We start from the raw sequence: 26,432 nt of genomic DNA on the forward strand, positions 1-26,432 counted from the left end.
GGACATCGAGGATATCGTGTTTCTGTTTCATTACGAACCACGATGGCAGGAACTGTCTCATGTTTGTCCCTATGGAAAAGAGCATAGTCTTCGTAGAGTTCTCCGCTGAACGTGGTTCTCTTTCGTATAGATTTAAATCCGTCCTTAGCTTGTCCAAATCCTGGACATCTGTATGAAGTATCCCAGTATCATCTAGGTATCACCACCCTTCACAATCATCCTCAGCACACAGTTGCCTACGGCTTATTGAAGAGTGTTCCTGTATTTAATGTATTTTTCCTCTATACCTTCGTTTTCAGAGATGAATGTTTGATGTTGACTAGTCAGGTACTTTCAGATTTATTCGCTATACTTTTGCTAAGTAAAATTATTTTCCTGCCTTTCCTTGACGCTATGACAGACTTATGGTCACAAATGTCCTCTTCTGCGTTAACCAATTATTAAAGTTCGGGTCTCTTACTTATTATGAGACTATGACGTTACCTTTATAAGTCAGTTTTCTAACCACCTTCACGAAGTAATTTTCAGATAAGATATTATAAAACAATTTTATACGAATCCCTGTTTCTCCCATTAGTTTTAATCGCATGACTCTTCGATTCTGTAGCAAGCAAATTGAAGTACGCCCCTATTACAGTGTAATGATAAAAAAAAAATTACTGATGCTCTCCAAGGTCCTCGGAAACTCTTTGCCACTACAGCTCTTGAGGCATGTGGTCTATAAAAGAATGCGATAACGGCGTTCGACCCGCTTTTAAAGCGTACCATTACCGAATTCATTTCACATTCAGATTATTTTATAATATCATTAACAATTATCAGGCGGCTTTCAATCCACCGACAACTTGAAACGTTCCAAAATTTGCGTGAAGGTGTCGCGAGAAAAACTGTTGCGTAACGTTATTTATTGACCAATTGGAGGAAGATACACATGTGAATTAAATGTTTATGAGGTTTCTTCAGATGTTCTTGATTTAAAAGTTTGTACAAAATAAGTACTAGACAAAGGGAAAAGAAAAAAATGCTGAAAGGAGTTAGCGCCTGGGGTAGTCAGCTATGCCGAAACCCCGTGATGGTCGAGAGTATAACAAGAGCAAAATGCCGACCGCTGCACGCTTCGACTGTGGTCATCTAATAAAGTTCACTAATCGTTTAAATGTAGTACTAGCAGTGCTCGTTTGTCAAATTTTAATATTTCCTTAAATTACTTATGGTTCAGTGCCAATTACTTAAGAGAGGCCTGCTGGTGCAGTTGGGTGATATTATTTGCATAAGGTCGTTGCGTGGCAGTAGTTGCATTGGGCAGTTCCGTGTTGGAATTTGCGTAAGGCAGTCATGTGATAGTAATTGCTTAAGACAGTTTCGCTCGGCTACTTGTCTGTAGCGTTGGGTACCAGTTCAGTAAGTCCACCTTAAAGAACTGCGTAAGTCGTAAACCAAAAGGCTGTCAGATCAGGTTAAAGTATTTTTCTCGATAACAGTTTCTCACTGGCGCACAGTATTCCAGACTTGATTAATGTGTTGCAGTGTCTGATCTTTGTTTGAATAGACATGCATTTCTTATTATATGTGTCTTAAGATCTGCCATAAGCTCTGTTCAGTTTTTTTTTTTTCAGTCAAGTCCTCCGATTTCTTTTCTTCTCCTATTGGTTTGAGGACTACACCTACATAATTGAAATGTGTAACTCTGTTTACCTTGCCGTATTTTGTGTCTAGGATTTGCATGTTTAATTTTGAGCAGAAGAATTCAGACTTCTGGAAAGAAATTTGTAGACCAACCTTTCCTGCACATTCTTCTAGTATTTCTGTTTTTTGTTGCTATTGCTTCTTTATCCAATATTATGGCCAGATCGAATGCAAAAGCTTGGTTTGAGATTTCTATCTTGTCCCGGGATCGCCCTAGTCGTGTTCGCTTCCAGAGTCCTTGAAGTTTCAGTTCATTTTATCATTTCCTCATTACTTTGTCCAGGACAAGGCTCAGCAAAAGCGCTATATATATATATATATATATATATATATATATATATATATATATATATATATATATATATATATATATATATATTACAACCGATAGAATATATATTTATATACATATTATTTATTATTGCCAGTTGGAATCCATTGGTTTACTAATTTCTTAATGAACAATATTGTTCATTAAGGAGTTGGTTGATGAACGGAATTCGATTTATCTGTCCGCATAAAGGTCCTGTATTAGCAGAGAAGTTAGAGCCAAATAGCCGCTGATAGTCATAAACTGATCAATTCGTCAGTAACAACTCGAATTAAATTATTAGTAGTGTACAATAGGCAACTATGATCGGAGTAAATTCCGATTGATTCCCAGTGCGAAGTAGTTGCTCTGTGCCCTATCATATCTATAGGGAGTGGCTTCTGGCATTTGCTGCGGGAAGCATTTGTAGAACTGCTGTGGGTACTCAAGACAGAGTACATTTACTGATGTAGCAAGGACTACTGCCGAACATTGGGGAGTTTCGGTTGCTAGCGAACTGTATTTATCGTTAAACTAAAATTGTATTTGATCTAACTCTCTGTGAATTATGTGTGGTTGTACGAATCCATTAAAAGGAACGGCCTACCGTGTTTTTAGTCACTTAAGAACAACGTAAATCAAATTTCCATTTTAACTGTAACAAATATTGCATGAGTAGTTAACAAGAAGTCAGTGCCTCAAGTGATGAAGATTTGTTTCATGTAGCAGTGGCAGGAATCATGTGGCGGTGGCATAAAAAAGGCTTTCGTAAGCGAAGCCTAGGTAGGATTCTACTACACTGGAACTCGATATTAGCAAGTATATCAAATTCAAGTGACTAAAAAATCAGTGCCAGCTGCGTGACGGAGTGGTTCTAAGGCGCTTCAGTCCGGAACCGCGCAACTGCTACGGTCGCAGGTTCGAATCTTGCCTCGGGCATTGATGTGTGTGATGTCCTTAAGTTAGTTAGGTTTAAGTAGTTCTAAGTTCTAGGGGACTGATCACCTCAGATGTTGAGACCCATAGTGCTCAGCACCATTTGAACCATTTGAACAAACCATTTATCTATCAGAATCAAAATAAAAGATTTTTCAAAAGAACTAGCAAAACAAATCTGCGATGAAGTGTATAAGGAAACCAATGTGAATAAGAAATACTCTAAAATGTCCATATTATTTAAATTGAACTCTGAAAAGGCATTTCCAAAAGTATGAATGTCTGTATCAACATCACACAAAAACAGATGGATATCAGCAGGTATTAAGAAATCCTCCGAAACACTTAAATACCTCAGTTCCATGAAAAATAGTAGCAATGATCAAAGCAAAGCAGTCTGGGATGATATTAAAAAGGAAACGGGGAGAGGCAAACAAATCCAGAGTAAAATACTGCTAAGGGAGGGGGATAAGGTAATAAATGATCCACAACACTTAGCAAACAAGGTAAATGAGCATTTTTCACGTATTGCAGAGAGTCTAGAGCAAAAATTCCCAAAACAAATATAACACCTATAAATAATGTTGCACTAAATACGCTGATGTTACTTCCAACCACAGAGAATGAAGTCAATAAAAATTGTTAAAAAACTAAAAAAATTAAATCTCAGTATGCATAGATGAAATACCAATGTGTGTACTAAAACAATGCATATAGATTATACAAGGCCCCTTAACAAATATAATAAATGACTCCTTCACATCAGGGGCATTTCCAGGGCAGTTAAGACAGGCAAGAGTTGTACCTTTGCTTAAGAAAGGTAATGCATAAGGCACTGAAAATTACTGGTCCATTTCCCTGCTGTCACCATTCTCAAAAATAATACAAGCAATTATGAAAGATTAATGAATAACCTGAATAAATACAACCATTTAAGTGAATCATAGTTTCGTTTCCGAAGTGACAAAAATACAGTCAGCCATAGTAGAATTCAAAAAGTTGTACAAGATGCTCTTGATAGAGATGAGTGTATCACAGGCATATTTTTGGATCTTTCTAAGGCCTTTGATACAGTCGACCACAAGATTCTATTAAACAAATTAGAAGCATTAGGAATAAGAGGGGTAGCTAATGACTGGTTTGGATCATACCTAGCAGGTAGGGTGCAAAGAGTGTAGATAACACATACTTCAAATAGATCTAAACATTTAGTAAAACACTTATCAGAACCAAAATACACTAATATAGGGATTCTGCAAGGTAGCATCTTAGGATCAATACTATTCCTAATATACATCAATGACTTTCCCAGTAGTGTTACTCATAGTCAAAAAATTCTCTCCGCTGGTGACAGCAATATTATACTCACTGAGAAAACAAGGGAACTCCTCACAGAGAAAGCAAATGAAACTCTCAAGGAAGTCTACGATTGGTCAGTGAGCAATAAAGAGACATTTAACATGAAGAAAACTAATGCCATTAATTTCAATTTGAAGAGGGAAAATGACAATGTTAAATTAAAAAGAGATGGCACCTCCATAGACTGTGTCACAAATTCAAATTTTCTAGGAATGAATATTGATTCTTGGTTGAAGTGGTGTGAACATACAAAGGTACTTGCAAACAGAATGTCATCACCATGTTATTCCCTTGGAATCCTATCATCAGTGTGTAACATGCAGTATCTTTTACTTACATACTATTCATATGTACACTCAGTTCTTAGCTATGGCATTCTTTTATGGGGAACAAATGCACAAAATATGAACACAATTTTCGAACTCCAGAAAAGAGCCATAAGAATAATAACAGAAAATAGTAGTCGAGCTCATTGTAAAGACCGGTTCAAAGCACTGGGGATTTTAACTGCACCATGTGAATACATTTACCAGTCAGTTGTACACATAAAAAGAAAATTGGTAATTACTGCACAAACAGCTCTGTCCCTGACCATGGAACAAGAGCTACACTTAACTTACATTTAATAAGAAAAAATAAACATAAAACTGAGCATTTTCTACCAAGGATTAAAATTGTACAATAAATTACCAAAAGAGATTAAAGAAATTGCAAAAATACACTTATTTAAAAAGGCAGCTAAAAAGTACCTGTTATGCAATACGTTTTATACATTGAAGGATTACTTAGGTAAAACAGAGTAGGGGTTTGGTAAAAAAATGTTATACAAATAAATAATAATAATGATTATAAAACATCCTACATTTCACATAACTTCACACTATGTTTTTTTCCTTCTTTTTTCTTTTCTATAAATACTTAACCCCAAGCTATGCATAGCATGAAACTAACACCTCTTCCTCTTTTTGAGTTCAACATCTCACTCGTTATAGAGGGATGCTGACTCAGTTTTTTAGGATAGCAAATGGGAAGTTGTGGTACAGAGAATGACCCAGAGATCACCGTGTGTGTGTTTTTGTGTGTAGTGAGTGAAGTGTTACGAAACAATGTGTGTATAGTGTTTGCAGTGACTCATAGTAAGATGTGAGTGAACAGGGTGGCATTCCATTATTTAAGGAGTTATTTGTAAAAACGTATTGTATGCCAGTAGAAAAACCTAATGGTTTTCTCTAACTGTCAGTCTGCAAATGTATGTTTATACGAATTAGCTTATTTTAAATTCGTCTAAACTTTAAATACTTTGACATGTCCTATATCCTTGTAAAAAGAGATCTACAGATGAATAAAGCTACTACTACTACTACTACTACTACTACTACTACTATTTCGTCTACGCACCTAACTATTGCTGGTGGTCCGAGAAAGGAGAATTCATATTTTTGAAAGAAGGAATAATATTTTCTACGAGAAAGTTAGGGGTCACAATAAAAGGTGAGAAAGGACGCATGTATCTCACATACAAAGATATGATAACTTTCAAACACAATAATAAGTTAAAACTAATATAAAACTCATTCAGATGCTTACATACGACGTTATTAAGAAACGAGAGAAACACATATCGGCTAAAGAAAAATATTGAATTACGTGAAAATAGATAACATTTCCACAATAAATCAATGATATACACTCCTGGACATGGAAAAAAGAACACATTGACACCGGTGTGTCAGACCCACCATACTTGCTCCGGACACTGCGAGAGGGCTGTACAAGCAATGATCACACGCACGGCACAGCGGACACACCAGGAACCGCGGTGTTGGCCGTCGAATGGCGCTAGCTGCGCAGCATTTGTGCACCGCCGCCGTCAGTGTCAGCCAGTTTGCCGTGGCATACGGAGCTCCATCGCAGTCTTTAACACTGGTAGCATGCCGCGACAGCGTGGACGTGAACCGTATGTGCAGTTGACGGACTTTGAGCGAGGGCGTACAGTGGGCATGCGGGAGGCCGGGTGGACGTACCGCCGAATTGCTCAACACGTGGGGCGTGAGGTCTCCACAGTACATCGATGTTGTCGCCAGTGGTCGGCGGAAGGTGCACGTGCCCGTCGACCTGGGACCGGACCGCAGTGACGCACGGATGCACGCCAAGACCGTAGGATCCTACGCAGTGCCGTAGGGGACCGCACCGCCACTTCCCAGCAAATTAGGGACACTGTTGCTCCTGGGGTATCGGCGAGGACCATTCGCAACCGTCTCCATGAAGCTGGGCTACGGTCCCGCACACCGTTAGGCCGTCTTCCGCTCATGCCCCAACATCGTGCAGCCCGCCTCCAGTGGTGTCGCGACAGGCGTGAACGGAGGGACGAATGGAGACGTGTCGTCTTCAGCGATGAGAGTCGCTTCTGCCTTGGTGCCAATGATAGCCGTATGCGTGTTTGGCGCCGTGCAGGTGAGCGCCACAATCAGGACTGCATACGACCGAGGCACACAGGGCCAACACCCGGCATCATGGTGTGGGGAGCGATCTCCTACACTGGCCGTACACCACTGGTGATCGTCGAGGGGACACTGAATAGTGCACGGTACATCCAAACCGTCATCGAACCCATCGTTCTACCATTCCTAGACCGGCAAGGGAACTTGCTGTTCCAACAGGACAATGCACGTCCGCATGTATCCCGTGCCACCCAACGTGCTCTAGAAGGTGTAAGTCAACTACCCTGGCCAGCAAGATCTCCGGATCTGTCCCCCATTGAGCATGTTTGGGACTGGATGAAGCGTCGTCTCACGCGGTCTGCACGTCCAGCACGAACGCGGGTCCAACTGAGGCGCCAGGTGGAAATGGCATGGCAAACCGTTCCACAGGACTACATCCAGCATCTCTACGATCGTCTCCATGGGAGAATAGCAGCCTGCATTGCTGCGAAAGGTGGATATACACTGTACTAGTGCCGACATTGTGCATGCTCTGTTGCCTGTGTCTATGTGCCTGTGGTTCTGTCAGTGTGAACATGTGATGTATCTGACCCCAGGAATGTGTCAATAAAGTTTCCCCTTCCTGGGACAATGAATTCACGGTGTTCTTATTTCAATTTCCAGGAGTGTATTTAGAAGTTAATCACTCTCATTGTCATTGTACACCTCACTAGGAAGTTGGTGGATCTTTGTAATGGTAATTTGAGGGTTAACAAAGGAAAGCATAAATGTCAGTATTTCGTAAATTTCAGTTTGAAAACTGAGAAGTGTACTGTTACATCACACTATGGTATAGTATAAGATATTAAACAGATATAGCTAGAGTATGAACCAAAATATATGCAGTTTATATTAAGTAAATCGGACATACAAGCTGCTCTGGTTTCGTTTGAGATACAAATAATTTCCTTTTACTTTTACGCAAACCTATGAAGAACATAGCTCATCTAATTGGACAAAGATCAATTTCAATTAACATCCCCGAAAGTACTCTAGTTTAACAATACGATACCGTCACTGGGTGTTGCAGGACTTGTTGTTGTAAGTATAGATTACTTATATCCCATCTACTAAAACTGTGCATTGTTGTGGGGGAAAAATAAGTAGTGATTCCAGTTACTATGTAACCTGACATTCCCACCCCCACACCAAACCCCCCGCCAACCGCCTCTAGGGCAACTCCATGTTGTAAATTCAAGGCTTTTATGTAACCTGATGCCTGTCAAGTGTCAAAACAACCTTCTGCCTATGCTTTCGGGCAACTGTGTGACCAAAAAGTGGCAGGAAAATGAAGATCGTTCTACCCTCCTACCTTCCCTCCCCCCTCCTCCCTCAACTGATCTAGGCCAATAGAATGACTCAAAAAAGCGGGAAAGTTCCCCTCCATCTTATTTTCTAATCTAATGGTGTGACCTCTATCATTCAAGCTCTGTGCATTGTTGTGATAGGATCTTCCAAGAGATCAGCTACAGCTTACAGGCATAATGTATAGAAACTGCACAGTAGAATTTAAGTGTTATGAAGTCCTTCCTTTCATTACTGTAACAATATGTTTAAAACCATGGTATTTTCTATAAGTACTCCTGCATATTTCCATTTTCCATTGTTATGTACAATGTTTTGATAATATGGCACATTTTTAACTGGTTTTCTCTTTACTATCCCAACAGTGGTTAACCTTCGACAAATAAATTACTGCTACATGGCAAGTGTAAGAGGGATTTGTCCCTGTATTATTAATGTGTGACATCGCAGTGTGTCAAAAACAACGACATTTTCTGTGAACACTCCAATGTATGATCACTTCCGAATGCTATTTACAGTGTTGGGGTAATTTGCTACGCTATTTGACCAATTTGGTCCCACTTTTCAATATCATCAACAAAAGAGACGCATAAATAATACTTTAAAAGTTTTATAACTAGCACAGTAAGATATTGTAACAAATGCACCAAAATCAAACGCTCAAATTAGTACACGACGACATTTTAACAAATACACTGATACTCCACATTAAATCATTAGCATAGTGTGGTATTTTAACAAATGCACCAATATCCCACTATTACCAAGTCGACAAGAACCTTGTCCCTCTGTGACTCATTACCAGGCTACTTTAGAGTTTCTGACACTATAAGATTACACTAGACTTGTACGTAAACAGAAGTAAATACTGTAGATGTACGAACGTTTCTACAGAAAGACATCGTTAAAATTACACTATAAATAACCCCTCCCCTCTGTGCTTCTACCATTGTCACCACTATCACTGGATAGGAATGATAGAGGAATGCACTTATTTAAAATAAAAAGAGAAATCTTCTGTTATCCACTTCATAAGTGCGTCTGGCCTCTGCAGTGTCCACCTTACTGCCGAGGTCGAAATTCTTCCGCTACAGTATTAATTGTGGCACTGTAACGCGAATAAGATAGCAATGGCCAAGTGCCCACATGCGTGACACGTAACGGCCTCGTGTGTGCTTTCTGTCGCACCAGCCACAAACCATCAAAAATCACCCGCACGTGACAGATAACAGCCAGCAGAGTCAAAGTGATCCTGCGCCGCCACGACATCAGACGAAATGGGTCCAGTTTCGCTAAGACTAACGGGCTGCAGTTCGCAGATATAGGATGGAGTATGTGTTAACCACTCAACTAAACCTTTTACGTGTCTCTCTAATTCCCTAGGATATTTCAAGTAATGACCGTTATTAAAAATCATTACATGAAAAGTGGCCGTGTAATCACCCATTTTTTTTGCAGTGTTTAACATTCCACAATTGCAGAATTGGTGCTTTATTGAGATTTCTGCTTCACAGTGAAGAACAACTAACAACCGTGATGGAGTCAATTAATGTGCATTTGTTAACATATACAATGGAAAACTGTGATGTTTAAAATGAGCCACATATCACATGGCTTTGTGCAAGACGCATCCTCATTTTACTTCCTGCAAAATATTGCCAAGCTATGTTAGCATGCACACAGAAGTCATGGTTCGGTAATAAAACATATCATAGCCAGATTTTGGGATTACCCTAATTCATCAGCTAATCGTCGTGTACGTGAAACTGTTTCAAGAGTCTAGATTGCTTGTCCGTTTTAAAGTCAGACAATTCTACTTTTTACGGAGCGCTCATACTTTCTCGACATGGTCTCCTGTGATTACCCGCAAATTTTGCTCAATATACCTCTTAATTCCACAGTAGAACTCGGGTGCATTAGAAATGTCTCTAGAATGTCTAGAGCTCCCACTTTAAACTGAAGATAAGTGGCGTCATCTGTTTCATTTATCTAGTGCTTACCTCAAAATGCCGCTGCTTCTGATGCACATTCCAATTACTTCCGCTGCATAACGCTTTTTATTAGTGCATCTATAACATCGGCATAGGATTCCAAAAAATAATGACATGTGGCTCTAGTCAGCGAACTTTAATTGAAATGTTCCGCATGGTTTGCAGATATTTCTCCATGAAATACATCCCAATCTAGCATCGAGTTGCTACAAACTTTTTGGAGTGTGCATATTAATAATTGGCAACCATTGCTGCACAATGGCAATAAAGTCATGAGATGTTCAGTTGCCTCTGTTATTAGAACATGTTACGCGTTTCGGGATTACACCCATGAATATTGCCACTACAGAGTTAAATACGACTTTCCACAATGGATAGTATATAACAGCGAGTTGCAGAGGATGGATTATTGCTAAGAGGCTCTCGACGCAGGTAATCGTAACGTTTTTCACATAAATAGGTGAAGAGACCCTCCACTGTTCTGTTACACTGTTGTTATTGTGGACTTCAGTCCAGAGACTGGTTTGATGCAGCTCTCCATGCTACTCTACCTTCTGCAAGCTTCTTCATCTCCCAGTACCCACCGCAACCTACATCCTTCTGAATCTGCTTAGTGTATTCATCTCTTGGTCTCCCTCTACGATTTTTACCCTCCACGCTGCCCTCCAGTACTAAATTGGTCATCCCTTGATGCCTCAGAACATGTCCTACCAGCCGATCCCTTCTTCTTGTCAAGTTGTGCCACAAACTTCTCTTCTCCCCAATTCTATTCAATACCTCCTCATTAGTTATGTAATCTACCCATCTAACATTCAGCATTCTTCTGTAGCACCACATTTCGAAAGCTTCTACTCTATTCTTGTCCAAACTACTTATCGTCCATGTTTCACTTCCATACTTGGCTACACTCCAATCAAACACTTTCAGAAACGACTTCCTGACACTTAAATCTATACTCGTAGTTAACAAATTTCTCTTCTTCAGATACGCCTTCCTTGCTATTGCCAGTCTACATTTTATATCCTCTCTACTTCGACCATCATCAGATATTTTGCTCCCCAAATAGCAAAACTCCTTTACCACTTTAAGTGTCTCATTTCCTAATCTAATTCCCTCAGCATCACCCGACTTAATTCGACTACATTCCATTGTCCTCGTTTTGCTTTTGTTGATGTTCATCTTATATCCTCCTCTCAAGACACTGTCCATTCTGTTCAGCTGCTCTTCCAAGTCCTTCATACAAGTGTTTCTCTTCCCTCCAAAGGTCTCTTTAATTTTCCTGTAGGCAGTATATATCTAACCCCTGCGAGATAAGCCTCTACGTCCTTGCATTTGTCCTCTAGCCATCCCCGCTTAGCCATTTTGCACTTCCTGTCGATCTCATTTTTGAAACGTTTGTACTCCTTTTTGCCTGTTTCATTTACTGCATTTTTATATTTTCTCCTTTCAGCAATTAAATTCAATATTTCTTCTGTTATCCACGGATTTCTACTAGCCCTCGTCTTTTTACCTACTTGATCCTCTGCTGCCTTCACTACTTTATACCTCAAAGATACCCATTCTTCTTCTACTGTATCTCTTTCCAGCATTCTTGTCAATCGTTCCCTAATGCTCCCCCTGAAACTCTCTAACTCTCTACAACCTTTGGTTCTTTCAGTTTATCCAGGTCCCATCTCCTTAAATTACCACATTTTTGCTGTTTCTTCAGTTTTAATCTACAGTTCATAACCAATAGATTGTGGTCAGAGTCGACATTAGCCCCTGGAAATGTCTTCCAGTTTAAAACCAGGTTCCTGAATCTGTGTCTTACCATTATATAATCTATCTGAAACCTTCTTGTATCTCCAGGCATCGTCCACGTATACAACCTTCTTTCATGATTCTTGAACCAAGTGTTCGCTATGATTAAGTTATGCTCTGTGCAAAATTCTACCAGGCGGCTTCCTCTTTCATTCCGTGCTCCCATTCCATATTCACCTAATACGTTTCCTTTTCTTTTTTCCTACTGTCGAGTTCCAGTCACCCATGACTATAAATTTTCGTCTCTCTTCATTATCTGAATAATTTCTTTTATTTCATTATACATTTCTTCAATCTCTTCGTCATCTGCGGATCTGGTTGACATATAAACTTGTACTACTGTGGTAGGCGTGGGCTTCGTATCTATCTTGGCCACAATAATGCGTTCACTATGCTGTTTGTAGTAGCTTGCCCGCATTCCTATTTTTTATTCATTATTAAACCTACTCCTACTTTACCCCTATTAGATTTTGTATTTATAACTCTGTATTCACCTGACCATAAGTCTTGTTCCTCCTGCTACCGAACTTCACTAATTCCCACTACATCTAACTTTAACGTATCCATTTCCCTTTTTAAATTTTCTAACCTACCTGCCCGACTTACCAGTTTACACTAGAACAGAAATAGTTCTACTTTCGTGTACCTTTACAACACATCCTCCCCCCTCCCCCCCCCCAAAAAAAAAAAAGAAAGACAATTTTGAATCTGGTGTGTAAATTTTAACCACGCGCTGGACTGAGAATAATATGTTTCCCTGCATTAGTAGAGAATTTACGTATGATATCTATGTCTTCCGTGTTGGGGACTGTGTAAACAAAGATCGTTTTTACACATCCTCAAAGTTGCATTATGTACGTCTGTCAGCTATCATTTTAGTACAATATTTATGTTTGATACTGGCGCAACCATTACGAAATATTCCATTAAAGCGCAGTATTCTAAGACATATAGCAGTTCATAACCAACGTCTTCCCTCCTAGTTTTGAAACGCTTTCTTTTTAAGACTTAGAGCTAGTACTCCAACACAGTAGCGGAATCGGATGCACAACATAGATTTACCGTAAGATATAGTCTAAAATAGGACTGTCAGCTCATTTTTTGTTTCGATACCTCACTCAGTAAAAATGGAAACCATAGGATCACTTTGTTGTCTGTCCGTCTATCTGGCCATCTGTCAAAACCACTTTTTTCTGGAACGGGTAGTATCAACTATATACTTATGACAGCTACTAAGGCCCATAGTCCCTTGGCGACGCAAAAACATCTAAGCTCCTAATTCAATGTAATCAAAAGATACGGTCGTTTATGTCATAAGTTTTGATACTCATAAATTCATTTATCAGAACCAGTAGGGCACTTTCCAACGACCTAGAACCGTGAAATTTGACAGAAAGGAAGGTGTCACTGTGCAACTGAACGACATAGACTGAAAATTGTTAATTTGTAATTATGTCACATAACAAACATTTCTTTGACTAGTTGGTGTTCATCTATCTGTGTGTACATCTTTTAAGACCCCTTTTTCTAACGAACGGATGAAAGTATGAAGCTGAAATTTATGTCAAATGTAGGAACGGATAAAAGTATGAAGCTGAAATCTATGTCAAATATTAACGTCTACGGTCATTTGACGCTGTACGTAACTTACGTTTCTGTGTTATTGCAATCAAAAGATATAGCCGCCTATTAAGACCCCTTTTTCTTAGGAAAAGTTGAAATTTTTGTCAAACATTAAGGTCTATGGTTTCCTGACAGTGCAAAAAATTTAAGTTTCTAAGTCTACGCAGTCAAAAGATACGGCCATTTACGTCACTTATTTTGATACTCACAAACTCACTCTTCAAAACCTAGAGACGAATTATTTACATACATAACTGAGTTTGTATGGAATCCTCAGAGCACAAGTCCCACTAACACTCCTTTCATCATTGTGGAATAACATTGTGTGCTGCTGCCTCCATCCATTATTGAAATGCACCTCCTAAATCATGTACAGCCCCACTTTACATCCTTCTAATTTTGAAATGCAGTTTGTTTACAACGAATAGCGAGTATTCCAGTAAAACAATGGGATCGAATGTGTGAACTAAATTTTTACTTAGTAATTTAAATCTCTATGCAGACAGAACATAGTTTAATAACCTCTTCTTGGTCCTGATTGTCTGGAAGATAAACTTTTCCATGCATATCACCTTACTCAGTGGAAAAAATCTTTAGAATGACATTGGTGGTACATGTTCTTTATGTTCTCGAAATCCTTTGCTGTTTGTCCTTAGACCTGTGAGATATCATTGTTTGAAGGAACCAGTCCTAATGCGGCAATATCTCCATTTTATGATATTATGGAGAATAACGTCCTGAATCCAGGTAAACGTATTTCTCTGGCTTTAATGTGAGACATAATTATGTATAGCACATGTTGCAGCAGTTCGAGTCTGAATTATAATTTACGTCACCACATTTGGGGGGTTGGGGTGGAATGGGGGAATAGCGATACAAGAAAGTTGAGTGGTCTACTGCAGCGTAAACTGGTTGGCATCTATTTCTTTGCTAAAGTGCTAAAACTCAAGTTCCATACATAAGAGCATAGGCACAAAAGTTGTTGACATGCACTATGTGCTCTTTCCTCAAGTGGCTTCATGGCTGTGGAATGTAATTTGTCAAATTATCCTTACCTGGATTCTGATTCCAGTGATATACTTTCCCAAGACCTATGAGCTGTGAAGACATATGTATCTGAAATCTCCGAATATTTAGAAGTAACCATCTGAACAATCTAGAGTGAAATGATTCTATAAAACGAAATGCCTATGAATCCCACACTGGCGTTAATAGTGAAAAAACCACGAGAAGTCCGTTAATAGAGAGGTATTTGGATATGAGTAGAGGGAAGTGGTCTGTGCATGTGCAACATGACTAGCAAAGTCCCAGCAGAAACTATCAATGAGTAGTAGTGTGGTATTCTGCCTTACAGCAGGTCTTGTCATGGGTTAAACCTCTTCCACTTTTGTCTGTCCATAGCCAGTCTTTTCATTTCTGAATATTTGTCTCCTTTGATATTGTCCAGCATTTGATATCTTCTTTTTCCTCTTCCTCTTTTTCCCTGCACCATTCCCTCTATTCCTTCCTTTAATAAACAGTCTCTCCTCAAACAATGTCCAGTCCAGTTCCGCTTTGTCTTTCTGATGACTTTCAGCATGTTTCTTTCTTCTCCAACTCTTCTTAATACTTCTTCATTCCTTACTCGACCTTCCCATTTCACTTTTTCCATTTTTCTCCATATCCACATCTCTAGTGCCTCCAGTCTTCTTTCATCTTCCTTCCTCAACGTCCAGGTCTCCGCACCATACAGTGTAACGCTCCAGATGTAACATTTTGCTCGTCTTTTCCTCAGATATTTGTTTAGTGGTTCACAAAGTAATTTCTGTTTCCTCTTGAATCCTTCTTTTGCCATTACAATTCTTTTTCTAATTTCTGTTGAGCAATACATATCATCCATTATTATTCTTCCCAAGTAATTGAAGTTATTCACTTGCTCTATTTCCTCTCCCCCTATTTCCATACGGCATTTCCTCGCCTTTCCTCCAGTTACCATGCTATTCGTTTTCTTCTTGTTAATCTTCATTCCATATTCTTTTAATTTTGTGTTTAGATCATCTAACGTTTGTTCCATCTCTCTTGCTCTCTCTGCCGTCACAACCATGTCGTCTGCAAATCTTATACATTCTCTCGGACCCCCTATAGAAACTCCTCCCCTTCTGTCAAAACTTTCATTAATAATTTCCTTCTGACAGAGGTACATGGAGAAGAAAAGGAAGGTGTATGTTGTTTTCATTGATCTTCAGAAGGCTTTTGACTGTGTCAGATGGGACAAACTGATGGAAATCGTAAGGAAACAAGGAGTTGACTGGAAGGATAGACGGCTAGTTAGAAATTTATATTTGAAGCAGAGAGCAAGAGTAAGAATAGGAGGTGTGTTGAGTAAAGAAATGGAACTGGGAAGAGGTGTAAGACAAGGTTGTTGTTTATCAATGAGTTATCATCAGTAATGTCATAGAAGAATAGTGGTCTCTTCACCTTTGTATTTTTTATTTACAGTACATTGTATTTACCTGCATCAAGATCCCTGTAGCAGTCATACATCCTCTGCAATTCGCTTTTAGGTACAAAACTCTGGAAGGCCGATTTTGCAATCCAGAGTCAACATATACACTTGACTAAGCAAGCTGTGACTTGATGCTGTGCTGGGATGTATAACAAGGAAATATAACTCATTCTGTCACCACGCAAACTGTCCGTAACATATCAGTTATAATTCACTGGCTGGATCCATATGTTTTACTGTAGCAATATTACATTGATTAGACAGATACGCTTGAAAAATTCATTATACACTGGGAGTAGTTGCTGTTTGTGGCAGAAGGTACGGGATATTAATGTAAGCACTGGATATATGACATAAATGATGCCGCGTATCTGTACTTTTGTACTTTAATACAGGAAAGACCAGTCGTTCTACTGACAAGGTGTCATGGCGAATCTGACATTTACAATACACAGTAGTAATACAGTGCCATCAAACAGCATATTGGGAAAAACTGACAATGAAGGGCTGGAAAACATTTCGACGAAAAAGAAGAAATCCATTTAGCGTAAAGCACCTCATTTTCGGTTGGTGACCTAATTCCGGAGAGATGGATATTTGCTCCCTGGACAGTGCTAACAATGAGGAAACTAGCTCAACTCTTTGTTTTTTCGCCATTTTAGTGTCAAGTGCATCATTTGTATTCTGTGCTCGCAGTTGTCTGTTTCTCAATACGTTGATTTCGAAAGTAAGGTTCTGAAGACAAAACCTAAGCATCAAAGCAGTAGGGTAAGTAATTTGATATTTTAGTCTTATTTATTAGTGGTGTATCACATTTAACGAAACTTGTGAGTAGTTTTTAAATACAATAATTGATACATCTTTTGGTAGCGTGGTCACGTTTGCCAAGTGGTAGAGACGTCTGATTTCGGATACTGTTAGGTATCATCGACTATTAGAGAAGCCGTCCACTTTAAAGATTTTTGCATTTTGTTACCGTTTAGGAGATGCGTGGGGAGAAAAGAATGGGTTGGACTGAGCAAAATATGAAGAAGGCAAGCAAGCCATTAGAAATGAACAAATGGAGCTCTTAAAAGCATCTGTAATGTTTCAATTTTTAATGTAGTGGCAAGTGTATCATTATTGTAAGAAAACTGGGATTTTCTCAGAATTAGTTTCTGCAACAACAAAAAATTCCTAAAGGTCTGAAGTCTTAAATTTTCGTTATGAAACAACCCTATCCTAAATTAGGAATCACACTGTGCAAAATTGGTCACCGGTTTAGTACATTCTCAAAAATGAACACGTTTCTTTGACATTCGTTATGAAACATAATATTTTGACTTTCGCTATGAAACGTTACTGTAACCAAAATGAATACCACCTTAGCTAAGTCAGTAATTTTTGTGCAGCTTTCAGCTGAATTTTAAGCAGCCAAATCCCTAGATTTTCTTGGGTATCTGAAAGCAGTTTGCCTTAACCTAAGGTGGAATTGTCCGACGTTAAAATGGACATGCTGTCTGGGTTATTCCAACAGCTCTGATGACATTCTATCACGTGTGGATGGTTTTTTGATGGTTGCTGGTCATTGTGGCAGAGAGCATCCAAGATACCATTCTCTCCATCGCACTCAGTCTCTCCATCTCACTAACTGTCAAATGGCAGGCCGTTGGCCACTGCTCGTCTAGTTCGCACTGCAGTAGCGTAATTAACACTACAGTAGAAGGACTGCGATCCTGACCTTAAGGCGCAGACGGACAGTGCAGAGGCCATGCGCATTTATGGAATCGATAACGGAAGATTCGTTAAAAAAATAAACAAACGCATTTCTCCGCCATTCCACCCCAGAGCCAAAGTGTTTACAGCGTAATTTTAACGGTTTATTGTCTGTAGAAACGTTCCTACTCCCATTTCCTGCTGCAGTCTTAGTGTCAGAACCTCTAAGGTAGCATGAAAGTGATGTCACGTAGGGACAAGCTGCTTGCCGACTTGGTAGTAGCAAGACCGCATTTGTTTCTGCGTGCTAGTTGCTTAACGTACGACATTGGTGTATTTCATAAAATATCGCACTATGATAAGTGTTTAAAATGGAAATTGGTGTATTTGTTAAAATATCGCACTGTGCTAACCGTTTGCGTGAGATATCGCTGTATTCGTTATCACATCGTGCTATTTATTAAACTTTTAAAGGCTAGCATTTAGGTGGGTTTTTGGTTGATGATCCCGAAAAGTGGGAAAAAGTTGGTTAAATAATGTAATAATTTACCCCAAAATTATAAACACCATTAGGAGGTAGTCATACTTTGAAGTATTTGCAGATAATTTTATTGTTTTTAACGTACTTTGACATCACACAATAATAATTCAGGGACAAGATCCTTATAGTGTAATGTAGCCATAGTTTATTTGTTTAAATGAATATTGTGGTAACTGTTAAACTTTTAAATAAGAGTATTTATATGTGTTTCTGGTTGACATTCGTGAAGAGTGGGAAAAATCGGTCAGAAGATGTGCATATTATACCAAAATCGTACATAGTAATGACAGTCGGACATATGCAGGAGTGCTTACAGAAAATGACATCATTTTCAACAAACATATTAATGACACTTAAGGTGTTGATAACACACTCGAAGACAAAACAGAAATGACGCACCACAAAAGAAATATTGTTATGAGGCGGAAATCTGTAGATGTCATGTGCAGGTACAGACAAACCAACGATTACAATTTCAGAAAAATTAGATGATTTATCCAAGAGAAAAAGCTTCACAAATTCAATTATACGTTTGTCCACCTCTGGTCCTTATGCAAGCCCTTATTCCGCTTAGCATTGATTTTCCAGAGTTGTTGGATGTATTCCTGAGCGATATGGAAACCTAGAATCTACTCTGTAGGAATCAACATGGATTCCGGAAACAGCGATCGTGTGAGACCCAACTCGCTTTATTTGTTCATGAGACCCAGAAAATATTAGATATCGGCTCCCAGATAGATGCCATTTTCCTCGACTTCCGGAAGGCGTTCGATACAGTTCTGCACTGTCACCTGATAAACAAAGTAAGAGCCTACGGAATATCAGACCAGCTTTGTGGCTGGAATGAAGAGTTTTTAGCAAACAGAACACAGCATGTTGTTCTCAATAGAGAGACGTCTACAGACGTTAAAGTAACCTCTGGCGTGCCACAGGGAAGTGTTATGGGACCATTGCTTTTCACAATATATGTAAATGACCTAGTAGATAGTGTCGGAAGTTCCATGCGGCTTTTCGCGGACGATGCTGTAGTATATAGATAAGTTGCAGCATTAGAAAATTGCAGCGAAATGCAGGAAGATCTGCAGCGGATAGGCACTTGGTGCAGGGAGTGGCAACTGACCCTTAACATAGATAAATGTAATGTATTGCGAATACATAGAAAGAAGGATCCTTCATTGTATGATTATATGATAGCGGAACAAACACTGGCAGTTACTTCTGTAAAATATCTGGGAGTATGCGTATGGAATGATTTGAAGTGTAATGATCATATAGAATTAATTGTTGGTAAGGCGGGTGCCAGGTTGAGATTCATTGGGAGAGTCCTTAGAAAATGTAGTCCATCAGCAAAGGAGGTGGCTTACAAAACACTCGTTCGACCTATACTTGAGTATTGCTCATCAGTATGGGATTCGTACCACGTCGGGTTGACAGAGGAGATAGAGAAGATCCAATGAAGAGAGGCGCGTTTCGTCACAGGGTTATTTGGTAAGCGTGATAGCGTTACGGAGATGTTTAGCAAACTCAAGTGGCAGACTCTGCAAGAGAGGCGGTCTTCATCGCGGTGTAGCTTGCTGTCCAGGTTTCGAGAGGGTGCGTTTCTGGATGAGGTATCGAATATATTGCTTCCCCCTACTTATACCTCCAGAGGAGATCATGAATGTAAAATTGGAGAGATTCGAGCGAGCACGGAGGCTTTCCGGCAACCGTTCTTCCCGCGAACCATACGCGACTGGAACAGGAAAGGGTGGTAATGACAGTGGCACCTAAAGTGCCCTCCGCCACAAACCGTTGGGTGGTTTGCGAAATGTAGATGTAGATGTAGATACCGACATTCAGGCTGGTATCCCGACGTTGTCCAGTGCGACTCCAGACATGTCTTCGCTGGTCATCGAGCCCCAGTTCGAATGGAAACTCATTAGTGAAGACAATGCTACTCGAGGCAATGAGAGTCCAGGCAGAAGACTGTTCTGGAGATGCCCCAGGGAGCAGTGGGAAACCAACCTAACTACTCTCTTCCATACGACCCGACTATCAGGAATGATGGTCTGGGTTCATAGCAAGACCCTCATTGTCTTCGGTGGAAACCTACAGCACAGCGGTAAATCAACGACATTCTATGCCCTGTTCTGTTGCTCTTCATGACAAACCATCATGTGCTTACATTTCAGCAAGATAACGGCCGCCTGCACACGGCGAGAGTTTCTGCTACTTGTCTTCGTGCATGCGAAACCCTACCTTGGCCACCTAGGTCGCCAGATCTGTCTCCAATTGAGAACGTTTGCAGCATTATTGGTACGGCCCATCTGCCATCTCAGGATTTTGACGATCTTCGGCGCCACTGTGACCCTCGGGGGACATCCAACAACTCCGTCAGCCCTTGCCAGTGACAGTGCTCGCGCGACGCCAGAGGTGAACCAACGTATTACTGACGTCATCAGTTTCTGGATCTGTCTTGAATAAATCATCTATTTTTCTGAAATAGGAAACATTTGTCTGTACATCACATCTCCGATTTCAGTCTCGTTTGGATAATTCGTTCGTAGTGCATAGTTGCTTTTTTCTTCTTTGTCCTGCAGTGCACTTAAATTACACTGGCCAGTTTCTTTTTATTAGGCCTAGGGGAGGTGGCTCATCTCTCTGATGATCCTTTCACTATGATGCACACCTCAAATGAGGAGTCTCACACGATTGTGCTAGAGGAAATGGAGAGGGGGAAGGAGGACTTGGTTTCCTGCATTTTTAAGTCATTCTTTTATCCTGGATTCGTGGGTGGAAGGCAGAGATGATGTTATTAATTTTCTTGCTATTTTTTGTCCAATAATTGCCATAGAGGCGTGCGTGGAAGGTTATTACAAGTATCAGATTACATAGCGACCTTGAATTTAGCACCGCGCGGGATTAGCCGAGCGATCTCAGGCGCTGCAGTCATGGACTGTCCGGCTGGTCCCGGCGGAGGTTCGAGTCCTCCCTCGGGCATGGGTGGGTGTGTGTTTGTCCTTAGGATAATTTAGTTTAAGTAGAGTGTAAGCTTAGGGACTGATGACCTTATCAGTTAATTCCCATAAGATTTTAGACACATTTGAACATTTTCTTGAATGTAGCAAACGCAGTTAACATAGAGGCGTTTGGTATCAGGTTACATCGTTACCTTGAAAAAGGCGGTTGAACCTGCCCATAACCGCTATTGAAATAACACTAAATAGCGCAAGGGCAGAACAACCTACATAACGATCATCGGGATTTTCTCCGTGCCCCTACAACACTCGTTAATGAGGAAATCGTAGTTATATGACTTGTCAACTGTTGGAAGCAAAATCTATGAGCTTCATGCGGAACCACTAGAGAGGTCAGTGGTGACGAATGGCGTTGGCGAGCACATTCTGTGAAGTGATGGTCACAGAGTGTCTGGACATATTGTTTTGATCCACCTACAGCTTTGACATAAGACCAAAATTTCTTAGGATTTTCTGCCAAGTCAGTACACAGAACTTTACTTTAAAAATTCGTTCAACGCCTCTCCCATAACCCTCCTCACACTACATTTCGCTTCGTGTAATTTTTGTTTGTCTGCAAGGCTTTGGCTATGTTTATGTTTGCTGTGACGTTCCCTTTGCTTCCGTAGCAGTTTTATAACTCGGTTGTTTTACCACGGTGGCTCTTTTCCATCTCTTACGATCTTGCTTGGCACATACTCATCTAATGCATATTGTACGATGGTTTTGAACTTTGTCCACTGATCCTCAACACTGTCTGTACTTAAAACTTTTGTGTTGAGCCGTCAAGTACTCTGAAATCTGCTTTTTGTCACTTTTGCTAAACAGGAAATTCTTCCTACCATTATTACTATTTCTATTTACGGCTGAAATCACCGTTGTTGTAACCGCTTTATGATAGTTTGTTCCCTGTTCTGCGTTAACTGTTTCAAATAGTTCGGGTCAAGCAGGTTCCGAAAGTGTCCCGAGGCAGGAGAATGCCAATGTCGACAGACCTATCGTTAAAATGGCACGGAACGGTCTACTAACGTTGCGCATACGGCCTACACCATAGCTGTGGAAATGGGTGTCACTTTGTGTTCGTGTCGTTGAATTAGAGAGCATCTGTCTTTCGGAGTAATTTTTGCCTTTACTTATTGAAATGGCTCTGAGCACTATGGGACTTAACATCTGAGGTCATCAGTCCCCTAGAACTTAGAACTACTTAACTAACCTAAGGATATCACACACATCCATGCCCGAGGCAGGTTTCGAAACCTGCGACCGTAGCAGTTTCGCGGTCCCAGACTGAAGCGCCTAGAACCGCTCGGTCACAAAGCCGGTCCTTTTCTTATTCCCGGAGACACAGGCCGTGGATACTCACTCTCGTAGCACACCTTCTGCGTGCAGATAGCTGCGGTTCCTTGGGTGTTGCACTGGCAGGTGTTGCAGTCCTGCATGAAGATTCTCCCGGGTTCGCAAACCCGGTCCACCAAACTGGGCCGCTGCTGATGTGTTCCTGAAAATCAGCAACACGCCGCTTTCAGGCAGGAACACGTCGTGAGCTGGCGTCGGGGTTAGTGTCCTGCCAACGTAATGGAACAATCCTCATACGAACAAAAATCAGTCTATCTAAGGAACTTACCTGTACTGTAAAAATGTAAAGAAAAATTAATATAAAATATCTGTAGTGAAGGTGTTTCAAGCATCATTGCAACTACTAACCGTTTATGATGGTGTACTTCTTTTACTTTACGATTACCAGTTTCAGCTCATCTAGCGAATTATCATCAGATGATATCTATTGCTCAGTGATTGTTTAAAACGTTTTCGAAGTCAGTAGGTAACAGTGGCAAGACAGTAAGAATCGAAATAGTGCAGCAATGAATGTTGCGAAGTATCTGGAATGAGATCATAACGTCGACTGGAAAGCTTTACTTACAGTTATTTAAATCCATGGAATAACCCTGGTGTAAAAATCACTTTGCAAAACATAGTTTAAGTTTCCCAGTTATGCTGTGTAATTGCGTTTGATTCACCTCAGTCGCAGTTTTCAACATCCCTAATCGATTTAGTGTGAAGGCGCGCTGGGAGATAATTTCTTCGAATTTTTTATTCCTTTCTCAATGTCGGTTGGGGTACTGCATGTCACGAACATTTCTCAGTCGACTTCCCTACTTCACTGACGCTAGTTGCAACCCTCTGCCGCCACACAGCTCCGTATTGTAGCGCGTTAACATGGCGGTGTGTAGCATAAATGCCGGTGCGTGAGAAACAGGGTGCTGTAATCGAATTTCTAAACGCGTAAGATTCTGTCTGCACACAGAGCACTCTCCTTCAGCACGACAGTCCCGGACCACACCTGAGCACAGAGACATGTGCAGAAATCCGACACCTTGTGTTCACTGTCAAGGATCATCCTCAATACTGTCCTGACTTGGTCCCATCCGAGTTTCTTCTGTTACCAAAACTTTGGAGCACAGCACAGTATGGTAGTGAAACATGGACTTCGGTAAAACCGAAGCAGAAGAGAATCGACGCATTTGAGATGGGGTGCTATACATGGATGTTGAAAATTAGGTGGACTGATAAGGTAAGCAATGAGGGGGTTCTGCGTAGAATCGCGTAGGAAAGAAATACGCGGAAAACAATGACAAGGGGAAGAAACAGGATGATTGGATATCTGTTAAGACACGGGAATGACTTCCATGGTACTAGAGAGAGCTGTAGAGAGCAAAAACTGTAGAGGAAGACAGAGATTGGAATACTTCCAGCAAATAATTGAGGACGTAAGTGACAAGTGCTACTCTGATATCAGGAGGGTGGCACAGGAGAGTAATTCGTGGCAGGCCTCATCAAACCAGCGAGAAAACTGACGATTCAAAAAAGAATGTAATGATTTTAAAGAATCCGCATTGATTGCAAGTTGAAACTGGATGTTGACCTAGGTTTCGATACGGATAGCCACGCCTTCTTCGGAACACATTAAAACTACAAACTGCCTAAAGAGGCATTAATTCAGAACGCCCAAAAGGGCAAAAGACTCGCATAAAATGTAAAATAAACGGTACGTGTGTACCATGTCAATAGCTGTACTTCGCTCAAACGTCAGAAGCGTGCTTCCTCACCCCAGCCAAAGTTCGGTGGGCCTCGGGCTCACAGGTAAGCATCCAGATGCGTAGAACAAGATTTTCATGGTCCTAATACTAAGGATACTTACCACGTTTCAGTTATCACCTCGAAGAAATAAAGGTACTTGATTTATTTTCTATTTATTTGTATGCATATGTCTATAATCCTGCAACACATTGAAACTGCCACGCCATAATACCGTGGCTCGCCCCTAGAACAGTGAAAACATAACGGCACAGTGAATGGTTTTCTGTATTTGAACGAGAAAGAGAAAAACGCTGCAACAATCCATACTGAGTTGGCGGAAATTTACGGCCACCTCGCCTATGATATGAGACACAGTGGTACGGTTGCGCACACGTTTCCAGACTGGTCAAACAAGTATGTATGCCTTGGAACGAAGTGGCAGGGCATATCTCTTTGAACAAACAGGGTTTCAGAGAGGAGGCCTTGATGTTCAAAGATCGAAGTATATCAATCAAGGTCGTGGTCGAAAAACTGTAAATGAGTCATCGGTCTGTCTCAGATAACGTGCAGGAAATTTTGAACAAAAAAAGGTCGGTGCCAACTTGTGTCCACAGCTGTCCACACCGGAAATGTTGCACCTCTGTCAGCCTTGTCCAGATAATGGGTACAGCGACCTAATCACCACACAAGAGTGGTGTGTGTATCACTTTGGCGCCGAAGAGAAAAAGGAAGAAAACAGGTGGAAACATGTTGATTCACATTCGCGGAAAAGGCAAGGTGATCCTGAGTGGTTTTTGGGAGTGCCGTGAGGTACTATTGTCAGACTGTGTTCGTGCCGGGCAAATCGTCTCAGGGGCACACTACGAAAATTTCCGGACGAAGTTTAAGGAAACCTGACCCAATGACACAACCTGCCTCTTTGGAGAACCAAATTTAGCTTCACTCCCAGCTTTAACCTAAAATGGCACCCAGTAACCACTTCCCCTTTTTTCGGGTGAACAAACAACTGAATGTTACGCAGTTCCTGAGTGACGTGTAGATGGTAGCTTATGTAGACTGTTCCTGAACATCCAAAGTGCATACATCTTCAACCAAGGTCTCCATCAACTCATATAGCGTTGGGAAAAATGTGTCGCACTGAAGGGTGAGTATGAAGAATGGGTTAACACCATCAACAGATTTCAAGATTGCAGTTAAAGTTTTTCGAGGTGATAGTCGAAACTTAATAACTAACCTTCCTATGTTCCTTCCCTAGTCAAATGGCACTAATATGGCATACAGTCTGCCCGAAAACACTATGCTGATGTTGGATGTCGTGACATCAAACGTATAGATAAACCCCTGCTCAAAAGTATTACGAGTTTTGTGCACGTTTTCCATAGGTGTCTTAAAAAATCCATTCGATATCTGTAAAAACTTGGCGTGAAAATGAAATTTTACGGACTTTTCGCCTGGTCGTGACAAGCAGCATATTTCACATGTCGCTAGCTTTCTCTTTCCTACTATTTTTCTCTACATTCTCTAATCTGTTGGTAATGTCGTCCACTTTCAATATAATCCAGCGTGCCTTCTCCTTCTACTACCTCTTTTCCCTGCAACCTTTCTATAGATGACTCTTCGTTGGAAGCAGTTGCTCTACAATATATGATCCTGACAAGGTTTTTTCCTCTTCCATGTGGTTTTCATTAGGTTTTGTTCCTCTCTTATTCTTATGAGTACTTCTTCATTCGTCATTCTGCTGGTCGATTTCACTTCAAGTAGTTTTCTCCGTAACCACAGTCCAAGTAATTTTCCTCTTTGTTTTTAACATTATGCTACACTCCAGACAAAACGCTTGCCTAATCCCTTTCTTAGGTTTACCAGAATTCCTTCTGCTGTCAACAGATCTTTCACCTTCTGAAGAAACCTTTCACCTGTACGTACTCTACTACTAATTTCTTCTATACAGCTTCCTATTTCTATCACCAAATCTCGGAGATATTTAAAAAAAATTCCTTGTTTCCAGGTATTTCCTTCCAATATCATTTTGATGGATTTTTTTTGTCTGTTCATTTTCATTGGCAGTGAATACTTGGTCAGCACCTAGCTACTGAGCTATATACAGTTTTTTTTTTTTAATCTGCGGTTTGGTAGAATATTATATGAAG

General features: G+C 40.5%; 1 protein-coding gene across 1 annotated transcript in view; it reads right to left on the reverse strand.

Annotated features, from left to right (window-relative positions):
- Positions 1-26,432, reverse strand: part of LOC126204034 (uncharacterized) — a 128,931-nt gene that overhangs the window by 59,347 nt on the left and 43,152 nt on the right. The window contains exon 4 of the mRNA XM_049938460.1: positions 22,571-22,705. Within this exon, the coding sequence (XP_049794417.1) occupies positions 22,571-22,705 (135 nt within the window). The remainder of the gene's footprint in view (positions 1-22,570; positions 22,706-26,432) is intronic.

The sequence above is a fragment of the Schistocerca nitens genome, chromosome 9, assembly GCF_023898315.1.
Source record: "Schistocerca nitens isolate TAMUIC-IGC-003100 chromosome 9, iqSchNite1.1, whole genome shotgun sequence".
NCBI classification, from domain to species: Eukaryota; Metazoa; Arthropoda; class Insecta; order Orthoptera; family Acrididae; genus Schistocerca; species Schistocerca nitens.